The sequence below is a fragment of the Mustela nivalis genome, assembly GCF_964662115.1.
Source record: "Mustela nivalis genome assembly, chromosome: 8".
Lineage (NCBI taxonomy): Eukaryota > Metazoa > Chordata > Mammalia > Carnivora > Mustelidae > Mustela > Mustela nivalis.
Genome location: NC_139027.1, coordinates 121950010 through 121968550, shown reverse-complemented (window position 1 = coordinate 121968550; position 18541 = coordinate 121950010). Strand labels below are relative to the sequence as shown.

The window sequence follows — 18541 nt, the reverse complement described above, 5'->3', positions numbered from 1 at the left end:
ATAAAAGCTTTTAAATAAATAAATAAATGTGAGCTATTAGCAAAGACATAACCATGAGCATATATGATTAAGATCATTGGCCAGCAATGCTAAGAGCCAGAGCCAAATACCTGAGTGGCCTCTAAACTTGAGGGTCCTATGTGATTCTTCCTTCATTCCACAGTCTGTAGCTTAGTGTCTGACTCCCAGCAGACACTCAAAACATGTATGTGAAAAGCTCAGAAATGAAAAATTATTTTCATTTTTTTCTAAGTTTTTTTTTTAATATTTTATTTATTTGACAGAGAGAGACACAGTGAGAGAGGGAACACTAAAAGGAGGAATGGGAGAGGGAGAAGCAGGCTTCCCACCAAGCAGAGAGCCCGATGCAGAGCTCAATCCCAGGACCCCGGGACCATGACCTGAGCCGAAGGCAGAAGCTTAACGAATGAGCCACCCAGGTACCCCGTAAGATTTTTATTTTTAATTAGGCTGTACATGAAACATGGGGCTCTAACTCACAACCCCAAGATCAAAAGTCACATATTCCACTGAGGAAGCCAGTCAGATGCCCCAGTGAAAAATTACTTTAATAAAAGTAAAATAAAAAAGGGGGGTAAGGGGCCACCTGGGTGGCTCAGTCATTAAGCCACTGCCTTCAGCTCAGGTCATGGTCCCAGGGTCCTGGGATCGAGCCCCACATCGGGCTCTCTGCCCAGCAGGGAGCCTGCTTCTGCTTCTCCATCTACTTGTGATCTCCGTCTGTCAAATAAATAAATAAAATCTTTAAAAAAAAAAGAGGGGGGGGAAGGATGGTACAAGAAGTGAAGAGGTAAGCTCAGCCACAGCACCTTCTTCCTAGAAACATCGCCAAAAGCAAGGAAACAAAAATGAACTATTGGAACATCACCAAGATCAAAAGCTTTTGCAGAGCAAAGGAAACAGTCCAAAAAAAAAAAAAAAAAAAAAAAAAAGACAACTGACAGAATGGGAGAAGATATTCGCAAACAACATATCAGATAAAGGGCTAGTATCCAAAATCTATAAAGAACTTATCAAACTCAACACCCAAAGAACAAATAATCCAATCAAGAAATGGGCAGAAGACATGAACAGACATTTCTGCAAAGACATCCAGATGGACAACAGACACATGAAAAAGTGCTCAACATCACTCGGCATCAGGGAAGTACAAATCAAAACCACAATGAGACACCATCTCACGCCAGTCAGAATGGCTAAAATTAACAAGTCAGGAAACAACAAATGTTGATGAGGATGCGGAGAAAGGGGAACCCTCCTACACTGTCGGTGGGAATGCAAGCTGGTGCAGCCACTCTGGAAAAGAGTATAGAAGTTCCTCAAAAAGTTGAAAATAGACCTATCCCAGGGCCCAGCAATCACACTACTGAGTATTTACCCTAAAGATACAAATGTAGTGATCCAAAGGGGCACGTGCATCCAAATGTTTATAGCAGCAATGTCCACAACTGCCTAACTATGGAAAGAATCTACATGTCCATCAACAGATGAATGGATAAAGAAGATGTGGTGTATATATATGAACTGAGTAGCATGTGAGAGGCTGCAGTCTCTTAGCAATCAACGTTTGGTGAAGAAGACGTGCAAGAGGTAACAACCAGGAACCGAGACTTGATCGATGCAAATAATACTAAAAAAAAAAAAGAAAGAAAATTTAAAGGAGAGCTAACTAAGGACATTACACAACCCAGATTTTAAAATCTTTTGTACAAAAAGTAGGGCACCTGGGTGGCTCAGTGGGTTAACCCTCTGCCTTCAGCTCAGGTCATGGTCTTGGGGTCCTGGGATCAAATCCTGCATTGGGCTTTCTGCTAGGCAGGGAGCCTGCTTCCTCCTCTCTCTCTCTCTCTCTCTCTCTCTCTCTCTCCCTGCCTCTCTACCTACTTGTGATCTCTGTCAAATACATAAATAAAATCTTTAAAAAAAAATCTTTTGTACAAAAAGTAGAAGGAGACTATGATCAACTTATATGGAAACAAAGCAGTGGAAATGTGCCAAGGAGTCAGGAAAGCAACAGACAGAAGGAGTTTTGCACCATGTTCTGGGCAAGATGAGAGAAGGCCAGGCCTACTGTTTTTGAGGCAGATGGTGTGCTCCTGACAAATGAAGGGAACAAGGCGGAGGGAGGCAGAGCTAGCAGTTTCTGTTCTAGCCACCAAACGTTGATTGCTAAGAGACTGCAGCCTCTCACATGCTACTCAGTTCATCTGCATAACCCTAAAGGTAAGGTGGGCAGGCAAGATTACACCATCTACAGAGTAGGAAATGGATATCTGGAAATTGTCCCCCAAAGTGGTAGGTGCAAAATTAGAACATGCATTCTTATCAATAATCCATATCCTGTTTGGTGAGATAAACTGTTTTTAGAACTAACAACTTCCATGGAAAATCTGAACCTGTATTTTACAAATCCCCTCTCTAAATAATAAAAATCCTAATCCTGTGATTTCTTAGGGACCCTAGAATTTAGGAAGGAAAAGCTGGTTTGGATAATTTACAAATGCACTCTGGTCAGGTATACATAAAACAGTTTTCTAACAAACCAAGTTAATCTCAGATTCTTCAGTTCCAAATGGGTTTGCTTTGGGGGCTTAAATGAGATACCTCATGTAAAGCAATTAAGGCAATTAGCATTGTACCTGACACATAGCAAATCTCTGATAAATGTTAGTTACCATTGCTATTGTGGTTTAACGTGAAGTATGTATGTAGCAGACAAGGTAAGAGAGAAACCAGGCTTCTGTATAAGCATCACAGACAAAATAAATCAAAGATATAGACCTATTAAAAATGTCAAAGCATTAATCCAGAAAGACACACTCACCCATTCTGGGTCACATTTGTATCTTCATACACATCTACTGTCACATGGGTTTTGAAAAATAATTTAACCCTTTTCATGACTTTTTTTTTTTTTTTTTTGCAACCTAGAAGTAAATCCAGAAAATATGGAAGAACACTCAGAAAAATATCACTAGGAAAAGGAATCACCTGGGAGGCATAGCCAGTCTTTGGAGTCAGATCAACAGGGGTTCAATCCCAGCTCCACCACACACTGGCTGTGAAATTTGGAACAAGGGATTTTTACCTCTGTGAGGCTTTGTTTCTTCCCTCATTTATAAAATCGAAATAATAAACAACATAGCTTGCTGAGAAGATTTAATGGAATAGCTGTATATAGGGAACCTGGCACAGTCAGTCCTACACATAATTGCTATCTAATTCTGCAATATTAAAAAAAAATTCTCTCAGGCTTAAGATGTAAGCAATCAGAACACCTAGAAAAATGTTTCCTACAATCATTTGGAACTTGGTCCACAAATACTTTATTGATTACCTATTATATGCCAGGAACAATTTTCAGGCACTAGAGATATATCAGCAAACAAAATTGATAGCACATCCATGGCTGCCTTGGAAATGCACCCACCACATCCTTACCAAGTAGATAGTAACTGACACCAGCCGCAAAGGCACTAAACCCATCCTGACCTCTGTGCCATCTCCACACTTCCCTAGCATTGTTCCTAGCCAAGGACTGAGTAAGCAGGTATACTAAGATAAGACTCTTCCTGGGAGACAAGACTCTTTTGACAGCAACAATGGCTTGAGAAATCCCCATCTCCTTTGCCAAAACTTACTGGTAGATGGAAGACATCCTACCTTCCTTTTCTCTCCCTGCCAGGGGTTAAAACTCTTCCCAGCCTCTTCCCCTCCTTCCCCACTTCCCTCTACAGGGGGTTTCCAAATCAATCAATTACACTGCTTCTCAGAGAACCCAATCTACCGTACTAGCCCTCAACTGAGCTAGCATTCTAGAAGGAAAGACAGATAAATAAAAAATAATCAGGAGCGCCTGGGTGGCTCAGTTAGTGGAGCATGGGACTCTTGATCTCAGGGTTGTGAGTTTCAGCCCCACAATGAATGTAGACATAACATAAAAATAAAATCTTGGGGGGGCACCTGGGTGGCTCAGTGGGTTGGAGCCTCTGCCTTCAGCTCAGGTTATGATCTCAGGGTCCTGGGATCGAGCCCTGCATCGGGCTCTCTGCTCAGCGGGGAGCCTGCATCCTCCCTCTCTGCTTGCCTCTCTGCCTACTTGTGATATCTCTCTCTCTCTCTCTCTCTCTCTCTGTCAAATAAATAAATAAATAAATATCTTTTTTTAAAAAGTCTTCAGAGGTCCAGGGTAGCTCAGTCAGCTGGGCATACAACTCGACTTCAGCTTGGTCATGATCTCAGGGTCCTGAGACTGAGCCCCACATTAAGCTCCGCAATAAGCCTGAGCCTGCTTAGGATTCTCTCTCCCCCCTCTCCCTCTGTCCCCCACTTACAGCATGCACTCATGTGTTCTCTCTCTCTCAAAAAATAAATAAATTAACAAATAAAATCTTTAAAAATTTTTTTTAAATCAAATCAAATAATTATAGACCGGCAAGGGTATAGCATAAGCAAATTCTTTAGGTGTTCTCCTCATCTTGTAAGTTGTGATACTTATAAGACCTATCTATATATGTGTTGGGACGCCTGGGTGGCTCAGTGGGTTGGGCCTCTGCCTTCGGCTCAGGTCATGGTCTCAGGGTCTTGGGACTGAGCCCCGCATTGGGCTCTCTGCTCGGCGGGGAGCCTGCTTTCCCCTGCCTCTCTGCCTACTTGTGATCTCTCTCTCTCTCTGTCAGGTAAATAAATAAAATTGAAGAACAACAACAAAAATTAAATTTTAGAAAAAAAAATTTTCAAAATAAAAGATAAAAATAAAAATATAAATTACAAAATATTAAATTTAAAATGGAAATACCAAAATGAACTCACAACTTTTCAAAAATTTTATTTCTGAGCTCTATCTACTGAAAAGGCCTAAAAGCAGTAACATTCTAGCAGCAATAAACACAGCCAGTGCCCAGAGTTATTTCTAAATACTACTTCCACCTAAAAGGAATTAGGCCTCCTTGGAGAAATGGCTGACTTCAGGGTCTAGAGAATGACAGGGGCAAAATAAATGTGGGCCTTCTAAGTAGTGCCAGAAAAAAAGAAAATACTCAAAGACTAATAGAAGTGTATTGAAAGAACAAAGAACCCAGTTTAAAGGGTTTCTGACTAGCTAAATTTGGGATAATTTTAGCACCAAAGAAAATAATGAATGTAACTGACTACATCACCACACTAAATGATCTGAGTTTTGGTGATCCTTAAAAATGAAAAAAGAAAGGGATGCCTAAATGGCTCAGTCGATTAAAACATGTACCTTCAGCTCAGGTCATGATCCCAGGATCCTGGGATAGAGTCCCACATAAGGTTCCTTGCTGGCGGGGGGAGGGTTGGCAAGACTTAGCAAAGCTTCAAGAAACTGTTCCAGATGGGGCACCTGGGTGGTTCAGTCAGTTAAGCATATGACTCTTAGTTTCATCTCAGGTCATGATCTCAGGGTCCTGGGATCAAGCCCCACCAAGAGCTCCGCACTCAGTGAAGAGTCTGCTTTCCCCTCTCACTCCCCCTCTGCTCCTCTACCCACCACCACACGCATTGTCTCTCTCTCAAGTAAATCTTTTTTAAATAAATAAATAAATGAGGGGCGCCTGGGTGGCTCAGTGGGTTAAGCCGCTGCCTTCGGCTCGGGTCGTGATCCCAGGGTCCTGGGATCGAGCCCCACATCGGGCTCTCTGCTCAGCAGGGAGCCTGCTTCCCTCTCTCTCTCTGCCTGCCTCTCCATCTACTTGTGATTTCTCTCTGTCAAATAAATAAATTAAAAAAAAAAAATCATAAAAAAAAAAAAATAAAATAAAATAAAAAATAAATAAATAAATAAATAAATGAAACCTGTTCCAGAGGGGGAAAAAAAGAAAAAACTACCTCATTTCCTAGGACTTCTACAACAACAGACTGAAACCAGACAAGGATGGTGCAAGAAAAGATCAAAACCAAAGTACTAGTGAACATGGATATCAAAATCCCAAATAAAATATTAGCAAACTGAATCCCATAACTTATTATATAAATGACCTAATAGAGTCTATCCAGGCATGCAGGCAAGAACTGCTCATCAGAAAATCTACTAATGTCATATACCATACATATTAATATATTGAAGAGACAAAACCTATATGGTCAATTAATGAGATGTCCAGAAAGCACTAGATGAGGGGCACCTGGGTGGCTCAGTGGGTTAAAGCCTCTGCCTTCGGCTCAGGTCATGATCCCAGGTTCTGGGATCGAGCCCCACATCAGGCTCTCTGCTTGGCAGGGAGCCTGCTTCCCCCTCTCTCTGTCTCTGCCTGCCCCTCTGCCTACTTGTGATCTCTGTCAAATAAATAAATAAAATCTTAAAAAAAAAAGAAAGAAAAAGCATTAGATGAAACTCAACAGTCACACAGGCTAGGGGAAAACAAAACAAAAACAAAAACTTCCAGCAAACAAGGAATAAACAGGAAGAAATTACTTTAATCTGATTAAAGAGTCTACCATGATCTTTTTTTTTTTTAATATTTTATTTATTTGACAGAGATCACAAGTAGGCAGAGAGACAGGCAGAGATAGAGATGGGGAGGCAGGCTCCTCTCTGCTCTCTACAGAGCAGAGAGCCCGATGCGGGGCTCGATCCCAGGATCCTGAGACCATGACCCAAGCCAAAAGCAGAGGCTCAACCCACTGAGCCACCCAGGCGCCCCGAGTCTACCATGATCTTAACATTAAACATCATATTTAATGATGAACCTTCACATGAACTCCTGTTAATCAAACAGTAAGACACAGAATGCTACTGTTACCATTACCATTTGACACCATGCCAGTGTAGTTCTGGTCAATGAAAATGGGACAAAGAGAGAAGGAAAGAAAAGGGATGAAAGACGGAAGGAAGGAAAAGAAAGAAGAGGCATAAGGACTGGAAAGCAAGAGGCAATATACCCGTTTGCATATATATGACCATCTACGTAAAAAATCCAAAAGAACTAGTAGGACAAGTATGAAAATGCAGCAAGCTTTCTGCACACAAGTTTAACATACAAAATTTATGAGAAATAAACCCTCACGTATCCACCCCTATGACCACTTTTGCTTCCTCTATCCTCCCATCCTTTCCTCCCCTCATATTATCTTTGAAGAAAGTCCCAGACAACAAATCATTTTATTCATAAATGTCTGTATGTAATCTCTAAAAAATGAGGACTTTTTTAAAACATAGCTATACCATTTCCAAACCTAAAAGAATTAACGATGCTTTTATATCATTAATCACTGTTCAAATTTCCAACAATCTCATAAATGTCATAAAATCTTTTTTTAGCAGTTGCTTTTAAACTATGATCTCAGTAGGACACCTTGTTCAGTTAAACTACAATCTCAGTAAAGTTCACACACTGAATCTGGTCAACAACAACAAGACTCAACAGCATTACTAAACACCACCAATAACCAAAGAGAAAATGTAATATAAAAAGATACAGGGAGGGACGCCTGGGTGGCTCAGTTGGTTGGGCAGCTGCCTTCAGCTCAGGTCATGATCCCAGCGTCCTGGGATCGAGTCCCACATTGGGCTCCTTGCTCAGCAGGGAGCCTGTTTCTCCCTCTGCCTCTGCCTGCCATTCTGTCTGCCTGTGCTCGCTCTCTCCCTCTCTCTGATAAATAAATAAAATCTTAAAAAAAAAAAAAAAGATCCAGGGATACCTGGTGACTCAGTAGGTTGGGCATCCCACTCTTGGTTGCAGCTCACATCATGATCTCAGGATTGTGGAATCAAGCCCCATATGGGGCCCCACGCTCAGCACAGAGTCTGCTTGAGATTCTCCGTCTCTGTGCTCCTCCCACTCACATATACTCTCTACTCTCTCTCTCTCTCTCTCTCTCTCGCTCACTCATTCAAATAAATAAATAAATACAATCTTTAAAAAAAATATCCATTCACAAGGTGCTCCTGGGTAACTTAATCAGTTAGGCATCTATTAATTTCAACTCAGGTCATGATCTCAGAGTTGTGATCACAGGGTCTGAGACTAAGCCCAGGGTAGGGCTCTAAGCTGGGCATGCAGCCTGCTTAAGATTCTCTCTTCCTCTCTCTCCCTCCACCCCCTCCCCTACTCACGCATGCATGTGCACGCTCTGCAATAAAAGAAAAAAGATCCATTCATAGAAGCAACAAACACTAGAAGGTACTTAGGAATAAGTCTAATAGATAAAATGCAAAAGCTTTATGAAGGTTATAAAACATTACTTATGTTTATAAAGGAAAATGTGAATAAATACAAAAACGTAGTATTTTCAGGGCACCTGGGTGCCTCGATCGGTTAAGTATCCAACTCTTGATCTCCACTCAGGTCATCATTTCAGAGTCCTGGGATCAAGCCCCATGTCAGGCTCCTTGCTCAGCAGGAAATCTGCTTAAGGATTTTCTCTCCCCCTCTTCCTTTGCCCCTCCCCCCTTGTTCACACACTCTTGCACATGCACATTCTCTTTTCCTCTAGAATAAATCATTTAAATAAATAATAAATAAATCACTTTTAAAATAAAATTAAAATTAAAATTCACATTAAAAGTAAAGATCTATACTTGAAACTAATATAGCACTGAATGTCCATTATACTTCAATTTTTTGACAAAGTAAGAGAAAAGGTTTAAGAATACAGCAAATAAAGCACACAGGGGCAAAATCTGTCTTAATAGCTATAAAGACTTACTTTAAAGCAATATAAATTCGATGTGTTGCTATTAGCACCAGAGTAAATATAAATTAATAGAACAGAGTAAGGAGTTAAAAACAGAGAGTGCGATGTTATGGCACTTGGTATATAGAAGTGGTACTGCAGATCAGTGGGGAAAGAATGGTCTGTCCTACAAACAATGATGAGGCACCTGATTATTTAAATTGTGAATAAGAAAATTAGACCAGGTTCATCCCATACATAAGATCAATTCTAGGTAAATAAAGATCAAAATGTGAAAAGCAAAACTTTAAAACTTTTAGAAGAATTTAGGAGTACTATATGCCACGAAAGATATCAAAAACAAGCTGAAAGGGGGCACCTGGGTGGCTCAGTCAGTTAAGAGTATGCCTTCAACTCAGGTCATGATGGAATCGAGCCCCACACCAGGCTCCTTGCTCAGCAAGAAGCCTGCTTCTCCCTCCCTCTGCCTGCTGCTCCCCCTGCTTGTCCTCTCTCTTTCTCTCAAATAAATAAATAATAAAACCTTTTTTTTTTTAATTAAAAAAAAAAGAAATAAAAGAAACAAACAAGCTGAAAAGACAAGTTACAGACTGGAAGATTTCTGCAACACAAACTGACAAAGAACTGGAATCCATAACATATTAGAAGAACACTAATAAATCACTGAGAACAGACAATCAAATAGGAAAATAGCCAAGAACAAGTCACAGAACACACATATTAGAAAATGCTCTACCTCACCAGAAGTACAAGCAACAGAGAATAAAACAAAGTTTCATAACCAACAGATTAGCAAGACCAGAAAGTCTTTAAAAAGCAAGGATTGATAAGGACATGGAAAAACAGGAAGTTTAATGCACTACTGTGGGGGTGTAATTTAATAGAAGCATTTTGGAGATAAACTTGGCAATTTCCAGTAAAACTGAAAATGTGTATATCATATTACTTAACAAATTCACTGGAGTAAGGCTTATCAAACAGCAGTTCATGACCCACTGGATTATAAAATAAAATTAATGAATCTAGACCAGCACTTGTACATATGTTCAGGAAACATACATACAATATAGAGGGAAAACATCAGAATATAAAGCATGTCCAAGGTTAAGAACTGTCTCTAAGTTTTTGCTCCAGTTAAATTATTATGTGTATATGGATGGGTATTACACTGGATTTAAAATATATTTCTTACTATAAATTGCCATAAAAAAGGTTTGAAAGTCACTGCCCAAGAAGTATTCTTGCAAAAGGATACACAAAAAAGTCATTTACAGAGATGTTCACAATAACAGTGTGTTGTTTATTTTTTAAATTTATTACTCTTTTTAGTAATCTTTACACTAACATGGGGCTTGAACTCATGACCCTAAGATCAAGAGTGGCACACTCTTCTGACTGAGCTAACCAAGCACCCCAGCAACATTAAGTTTAAAGCAGAAAAACTGGAGGGGAGCCTGGCTGGCTCAGTAGAGAGCATGGGATTCTTAACCTCCAGGTTATTAGTTCAAACCCTACACTGGGCCTAGAGCTTACTTTAAAAATAAAGTGAAAAACTGGAATCTAAATGTCTATCAGTAGGAGAGTAGATAAATGAAATATGATATATTCCTTTTTTTTAATATGGTATATTCATACAACAGAACTCTATACAGAAGTTAGGAGGAGTATCTTATATATCAGTATGCATGAATCACACAAACACAAGCTAAAGGAACAATGTAATAAAACATCTTCATTTTTAAACGAAGTGATTTTAAATAAAGTGATTCTAACTATTACTTATGAATACATATATATAGTTAAAATGTAAAAACATGGACAGAAAGGATACAACCAACTTCGGGATGCTGGTTGCCTCTATGGAACACAGAAGGGGAACTGAATCGGTAAGGTATAAAAGACACTTGGATTAAATCAGAAATGTTTTATAGCCTTAATTTTTTAACATAAATATAATAAAACAAAAATGTCATTTATTCTGAGTGGCATTAATTTATTAATAAATCTTATTATTAAATTTTACATACTAATTTATTAATATTCACTAGTATTTATTCTGAGAGATAACTATACAGATTATTTTATGGCTAGCTGTACTTCTTTACTTTTTCTAAATTTTAATTTTTTTCCACATTTGAAAAGAATTCTTCCCTTGATTAAGCTGCCTTAAAAAGAGCTGAGAGAAAACAAAAAAGGGAAATAATCACAGATAACACAAACAGCCTAAAACAACAAGGTATTTAAAAAGTCTACAATTCATTTATCAAATCTATCCCCAAAAGGCAGCAGAGACATTTCCTGCCCCAACCAACATTTCCCTGCTTCTCTTTTCCCCTCTCTTCTCTTCCTACGCCCCAGGAACTGGTCAGTCTATTTTGAGGAAACTCCCCAAAAGGACTACACTCAGAAATGCTTGAATTCTGAAACCCCCACCTTTACCTTAAACATTAACAAATGACCAAATTGTCGGACATTCTCAACAACCATCATTTTACAGTTGGTAAGGAAGGCCTTTCTCCACATATTCTACTACCTGATTCTCAGAAAAACTCTGAGGTTGATATTACTACTTTCCACACATTTACGGATGAAGCTGAACCTCAAAGTGGGAATTACCACCCAGAGGTCACAAGTCAATGACAAGTCAGAGGATTACAAGCCCTCGGCCTCTACATTTAATCACCATACAGAATGATGACTAAATTTCAACCACAACACACACCCAGAAAACAGAAGGAGTTGTTCACAACACACAAACTATTCCAATCTAACCCCTTCCCTTCATGCTTCCATCCCTGATCTATCCTCTCTTCTTCCAGACAGGGAGCCAAGAGCAAGAAAGCTGCCAGTTTTAACTCTTCCCTGCCTTGTAGCCATCCATGCTTCTTTTTCCCATCACTCCTCGGAACGGGCAGAAAGGGGAAACGAGTATTAACAAGTAGACACGGAATGGTCTCCATGACAGACGGATCCCAGCACCAAAAAAAAAGGACTTTTCCACGTCTCTAGGCTTATGTCTCCTACCTTCCAAGAGTCAGGGAGCAGGAAAACACTACAGAAAAGCACAGGCTACCCCTCTTTATCAATGCTAGCAAAAATCCTTTACTGAAGGAATTTAATTAACAGAAAAATACAAAAGTACCAGTTTTTTAATCGGTCCCGGGCTTCCAACTGGGCTCCCACTTCAAAGCTGATTCCTCGTCTGTTAGGTGGATGCTTTGTCATTTTCAGTCATCAGCGGGGCTGCCTTTATTCTCCTGAAAAAGCCAATTAAATATTTATGAAACTTAGGCAAAGTCTGCCCAGAGTGTAGCATCAGTCACTACACATAAAAGACAAACAAGAATTATTCAAAACAAAAAGCTCCAGAAACCCTGCCAGTGGCTACTTCCAAGCCTGCTCTCATCCTAACACAGGTGTGCCCTCCACTGTCTGTCTCTTCCTTCTCTATTATGTGGTGTCCTGTAGTTCCAGAAATCCTGAGGAGACCTGCACTCAACAATGCTGACCAAGGACTCACTTAAAGGGGAACACCTCAGAACTCCAAAAAAACCCAACTGCTTTTCCAGGTTAAATACAATCATTTGCTAATGCATTCAACAAGTATCTGCTGAGAGACTAGAAAAAAACGGTCAAGACCAAAAGAGACACAGTTTCCTGTCCTCATGAAGACTCCAGTCCACTGAAGGAAGACAAAACTGTAGACAGTAAACAGAAGAATAACTACAAGTTGCAATTCCTATGAATTTTAATATAAAAGAAGTAAATAAAAGCTGAGATACTGATTTCTGGCCCTATTTGGAAGGCTAGACAAGGAGGAACTATACTTTCTTTGTTCTATGTATATTTTCTGCCGCCTCTTGAGTTCATTCTGACAATTTATATTTTCCTAAGTAATTCTTTATCAATTCTTTGGATCCTGGGACTGGTGGTCATGTTCTATATGAATAAAATTTATCTTTAGGCACCAGAGGTGGTTCTAATGGAAATGTAGCTCTCTGAGCTCTTGGAGCACTTAAGCAGGCCACATTCTCAGAGCAGGCAACCTCAAACTGCATTTTCCACTGCTAAACTTTGGGTCTCAAAAGTTTATACTGCCCAAGCAACATCAGAGCACTACCGAGACAACATCTGCCTCACACCAGAAACAATCTTTGTAATGGACTGACAGGCGCCCCTACATTTTAGAAAGAATTTGTTTGCAGTACATTACATGAAAAGGCAGGATTCTAAATTACATCACTTTGAGCTCACATTAAAACTCATGTATGGGGGCGCCTGGGTGGCTCAGTCAGTTAGGCGTCTGCCTTGGGCTCAGGTCATGATCCCAGGGTCCTGGGACTGAGCCCCATGTCAGGTTCCCTGCTCAGCAGGAGGTCTGCTTCCCCCTCTGCCTGCCGCTCCCCCTGCTTGTGTGCTCTGTCAAATGAATAAAATCTTTAATAAATAAGTAAATACATACATATATACATCTCATGTATGTTTGGGACACCTGAGTAGCTCAGCCAATTAAGCATTCAGCTCTTGGTTTCAGCTCAGGTCATGATCACAGGGTGCTGGGATCAAGTCCCATGTTGGGCTCCCCCTCTCTATGCCCCTCTCCCTGCTTGTGCACATACTATCTATCTAAAATAAATTAAATAAATCTTTAAAACTCATGTGTGTTTAGGTGCACCTGGGTGACTCAGTCAGTTAAGAACCAGACTCTTGATTTTAGCTGAGGTCATAACTTCAGGGTCATGAGATCCAGTCCCACATCAGGCTCAGCACTGGTGGAGCCCACTTAAGATTCTCTGTCCCTCTGCCCCTCCCCCCTCTCAGCACTCTTTCTCTTTCTCCCTCTCTCGCTCTTTCAAATAAGTAAAATATTTTTTAAAAAGGCTGGTAGGTGGGGTGCCTGGGTGCCTCAGTTGGTTAAGCCGCTGCCTTCGGCTCAGGTAATAATCTCAGGGTCCTGGGATCAAGCCCCGCATTGGGCTCTGTGCTCAGCAGGGAGCCTGCTTCCTCCTCTCTCTCTGCCTGCCTCTCTGCCTGCTTGTCATCTCTCTCTGTCAAATAAATGAATAAAATCTTAAATTTAAAAAAAAAAAAAGGCTGGTAGGAAAAAACAAGTTGTAGGTGATTGTTCTTTTCCTTTATTAATTTTTTTAAGTGATCTCTACATTCAACATGGGACTTGAAATCACAAACCTGAGATCAAGAGTCACATGCTCTACCAACTGAGTCAGCCAGGTGCCCCTGTACTTTTCCTTTTAAACAGTTTCACAGGGACACCTGGGTGGCTCAGTTAGTTAAGTCTCCGCTTTCAGCTCAGGTCATGATCCCAGGATCCTGGGACCAAGTCCCATGTCAGGCTCTTTGCTCAGCAGGGAGCCTGCTTCTCCCTCTGCCTGCTGCTCCCCCTGCTTGTGCTCTCTCTCCCTCTCAAATAAATAAAATCTTTTTAAAAATAAATAAATAAATAAATAAAGTTTCATAAATTTGAAGATTTTCACAATGGAAATTTTCTATAAGAAGAAAAAAAGAACCATGTAATTTGAAAGCTGAGCTACCCATTACACAACCAATTTGGAAGGGCTGATCCCAGGGAACACACACTTCAAATGAAGGCAGGAATGGTTGACAGTCAAATACTAAGGAACTGAAACATTCTAAGAAACTGGAAAGCTATTATGTTAAGAGTGTTTCCAGTATAAGGACCCTAGGAATGGGAGAGTCAGAGGTCTGGCTGACTTTACCCTTTACACTCTCAAGGAAAATGAGGTATCTGGGACGCCTGGGAGGCTCAGTTGGTTGGGCAGCTGCCTTCAGCTCAGGTCATGATCCCAGTGTCCTGGGATCGAGTCCCACATCGGGCTCCTTGCTCAGCGGGGAGCCTGCTTCTCCCTCTGCCTCTGCCTGCCACTCTGTCTGCCTGTGCTCGCTCTCTCCCCCTCTCTCTCTGATAAATAAATAAAAAAAAATCTTTAAAAAAAAAAAAAAAGAAAGAAAGAAAATGAGGTATCAAATCTGATAAGTAAATCCAATCAGTCTAAGTTTTCATTTTGGGCATGGTAGCTCAGTCATTAAGTATCTGCCTTCAACTTAGGTCATGATCCCAGCAACATGGGATCAAGCCCCAGGCTCAGCAGGGAGCCTGCTTCTCCCTCTCCAGGTCCCCTAGCTTGTGTTCCCTCTCTCATTCAGTAAAATAAATAAATAAATAAATAAATAATCTTTCTTTTTAAAGTTTTAATTTTGGCTTGACTGACAAATACCACCTCAAATTATCTATCTTTTTATCTCTGACTTCATGCATAAGTAATATACAGATTTATAGTTTGGCCTCCTAGATTATATGAAAAAGTAATGCCAGAGCTGCCTAGCTGGCACAGTCAGTAGAGCATACAACTCTTGATCTTGAGATTGTAAATTCCAGCCCCAAACTGGGTGTAGAGATTACTTAAAAATTAAAAAATCCATGGGACGCCTGGGTGGCTCAGTTGGTTGGGCGGCTGCCTTCGGCTCAGGTCATGATCCCAGCGTCCTGGGATCGAGTCCCACATCAGGCTCCTTGCTCAGCGGGGAGCCTGCTTCTCCCTCTGCCTCCAGCCTGCCACTCTGTCTGCCTGTGCTTGCGCTCTGTATCTCTCTCTCTCTCTCTAACAAATAAATAAAAAATCTTAAAAAAAAAAAATTTAAAAATCCAAAAAAAAAAAAAAAAAAAAGTGATGCCAAACAAGAAGAAAGGCAGAGTGGCAATGAACACTCACTAAGCTCCCACTATTTGTCAGACTTTATGCAGGGAAACAGCTCACTTTTATAGAGACTATGTATATAATGTAATAGGACTAAATGCTTGGCCTTGAATCCCCAGATCCACCCCATACTAGCTGAATGAATTTGGGTAAATTACTTAACACCTCTGAATTTGTCTCCTCTCCTTAAAAGGGGTTAAAGTGGTGATAACAATGGGTGTGAGGATTAAATGAGATAATCCATTTAAGGAGCAAAGGACTGGTGCAAAGTAAGGAGTATAAAGGAGTTATTAGCTGCTAATAATTCTATTATCACAAATGAGGAAATTATGCTTAAAGTAATTTGGCTAGGGTTCAGGTGCTAAGTGACAAGCCCCAGAACAAAAGCTCAGGTCTGCTTGATTTCTGAATTAATTCTTTCACCACACGAATTCTCCCCATGTACTCTAGCAGACCTTCCATTAAAATATGGGAGTGTGGAAGGCAGTAATTGAATGAAGATGAGCAGATCATTCCCAAGAGCTCAAAGGAAAGAAAGAAACAATTCCTCTTAAGACTGAATTGTCAGAAGGTTTTCCTTACCATGAACTAAACTAAAGCCTGTTTCATTCTAACTCTGACCCACTTGTTTTAAGTTTCACTCTGGTATTGATGAGGGAGCAGAAGACTAGCTAAAGACAAAGAATAAGCTAACACCCTGCAACCTCTCCCCTCACCCCCACTCCTGGGTGGAGTTAAGCCTACCACTCTTCCAGGAAGCTCCCAGCTATCTTAATGTTAACGGGAAGGAAAAACCACCATAGCTTGAAATTAGCAAGGCCTCCGGAGCATAGGAAAGTCATCTTGGACATCTTCCTTTTTCCTTGCCTCCCCCAACTCCAAGTATATAATCAGCCACCCCTTACAACCCTAGTGCAGCAGTTCTTCCTGCCCATGGATCCTGTCCCCATTCTTTTTTAAAAAACACCATTTTGCATCAAGGACATCTCAAGAATCTTTCTTGGCCATGACTCCAGACCTCAACCCAGCAAACCTCTCACCTAAATTCCTACACTACATCCATACCACAACAAATAAGAAGAAGGATTAATCTGACTTTTGTGTCCCATTCCCAAACCTTCCCTCTTCTCCTCTGGAGTGGCAGCATTTGTTTTTTATTTCACGTTAAATCATTCAACAATTCCTTAGTGAGTACTATCGGTATTGCATTGTGCTGAAATTTAGGAATAAGAAATCCAATTTAGTCCAGTCCACCCAGAAAGACACACACAAACACTGGAAAGAGATGAACAAACTCTAACAAGGGGCAAGGGGGATGACACCCAAGAAATTATCTAAAAGTCTCAATTTAATTTTGTTGTTAAATTTTTAAGCAAGCTCTACACCCAACAGAAGGCTTGAAATCACAACCCTGAGATCATTAAGTTATATGCTCTATGGACTTAGGCAGCCAGGCACCACAAAGTCTCAAGTTAATGTGACAACAACACTAACAAATAAAAAAGAGTTCAAGACAGATGCAGGAACTAAAAAAAAAAAAAAAAAAAAAAAGTTACCTAAGAAGTAGCTTTTTTTTTTAACTTCTCACATTTAGGTTTTGTTTTTGTTTTGTTTTGTTTTTTTAAGACTTTATTTATTTATTTGACAGAGATCACAAGTAGGCAGAGAGAGAAGAAGGAAGCAGGCTCCATACTGAGCAGAGAGCCCCATGTGGGGCTCGATCCCAGGACCTGAGCCTGAGCCACCCAGGCACCCCACTGAGCCACCCAGATGCCCCACATTTAGTTTTAAACACAGATTGTTCTTAAGATGCAAAAGGACCAAGATTCTATAGCTTTCAACTTATCCATTCTTCAGGGCCTTAGCTTATTCTTCCAAAAATCTCCAGCTTCCAGAATTAGGAGTTAAAGGGAATATGTTCAATAAGGACATGGAGAAAAACTAACAGAAAAAAATCTTATGCAATCTGTCTTTATATAGGATTCCATTTTAAAGACCTTGACAGACCTTTAAATTGCTCCTTTACGCTTAAATTTCCCTCTAATGGGAATCCAGTGCCACAAAGGACACATAAAGCCTTATTTCCTTAAATACAGTACTCATAGTCAACATTCCTGTTATCAATAATAATGAAAGCTTTAGTGTATGCTGTGTAATACTGTTTAAAAGGCACTTTCAGAAACGGGAAATAGCTACAACGCATATGACAAGGAGCTAACTTCCTATATTAACAAAAAGTACATACACACCAAGAACAAAAAAGACAACTTACTTAAAAGTGGGAAAAGTATAAGAAATAATAAATTATTGGGGAGCAGTAGATAAAATGAAGGTGTAATAGCATATTATATTCCATCTATATAAAGTCACCCTAAATTAAAGAAAATATAAATCAAAATAACAATTTTTCAGTTCTAAGGCAAAAAATTTGAAGGGGGGATAACCAGCGTTTACAAGGATGAGAAGAAAAAAGCATCCTTATGCACAGCTGGTAGAAGCATTAATTGGAAAAGCTTTTCTAGAGGCAACTTGGCACTATCTACAAAAATACACATGGGGTCCTGGCTGGCTCAGTTGGAAGAGCATGTGACTCTTGATCCCAGGGTCATGAGTTCAATCCCCATGTTTGGAATAGAAACTGCTTAAACAAAAAATACACCTATCTGCAACCCAGCAGTCCCACTGCCAGTAACCTACCCTACAGATACATTCCCCAAAGTCTGTCAAATTACCTGTAACATGATCAATATAGTTCTGCAATTTCTACAGCTAATATGTCCATCATAAGAGGCCTTGTTAAATGAATTATGGTTCATCTATACAACAGAATGTGGTACAGCCATTAAAAGGAATAATGGTAAGATTTTAATTTTGGATTACTTCTTTGTATTTTTTAAAAATATTATTTAAATATACAAAAGTCCTTGGGGCGCCTGGGTGGTTCAGTGGGTTAAGCCGCTGCCTTCGGCTCGGGTCATGATCTCAGGGTCCTGGGATCGAGGCCCGCATCGGGCTCTCTGCTCAGCGGGGAGCCTGCTTCCCTCTCTCTCTCTCTGCCTGCCTCTCTGTCTACTTGTGATCTCTCTCTGTCAAATAAATAAAATCTTTAAAAATAAATAAATAAA

General features: G+C 40.2%; 1 protein-coding gene across 4 annotated transcripts in view; it reads right to left on the bottom strand.

Moving 5' to 3' along the window:
• The window catches only part of PHF20 (PHD finger protein 20), a 145697-nt gene that overhangs the window by 110273 nt on the left and 16883 nt on the right, over positions 1–18541 (bottom strand). For 3 of the 4 annotated variants that reach the window (XM_082746227.1, XM_082746229.1, XM_082746228.1), the window contains exon 2: positions 11822–11936. In XM_082746227.1, coding sequence (XP_082602353.1) covers positions 11822–11904 — 83 coding nt within the window. In that variant the 5' untranslated portion in view covers positions 11905–11936. Of the gene's footprint in view, positions 1–10510; positions 10558–11821; positions 11937–18541 lie in introns of all 4 variants that reach the window. The other variant, XM_082746226.1, reaches the window with a different exon arrangement.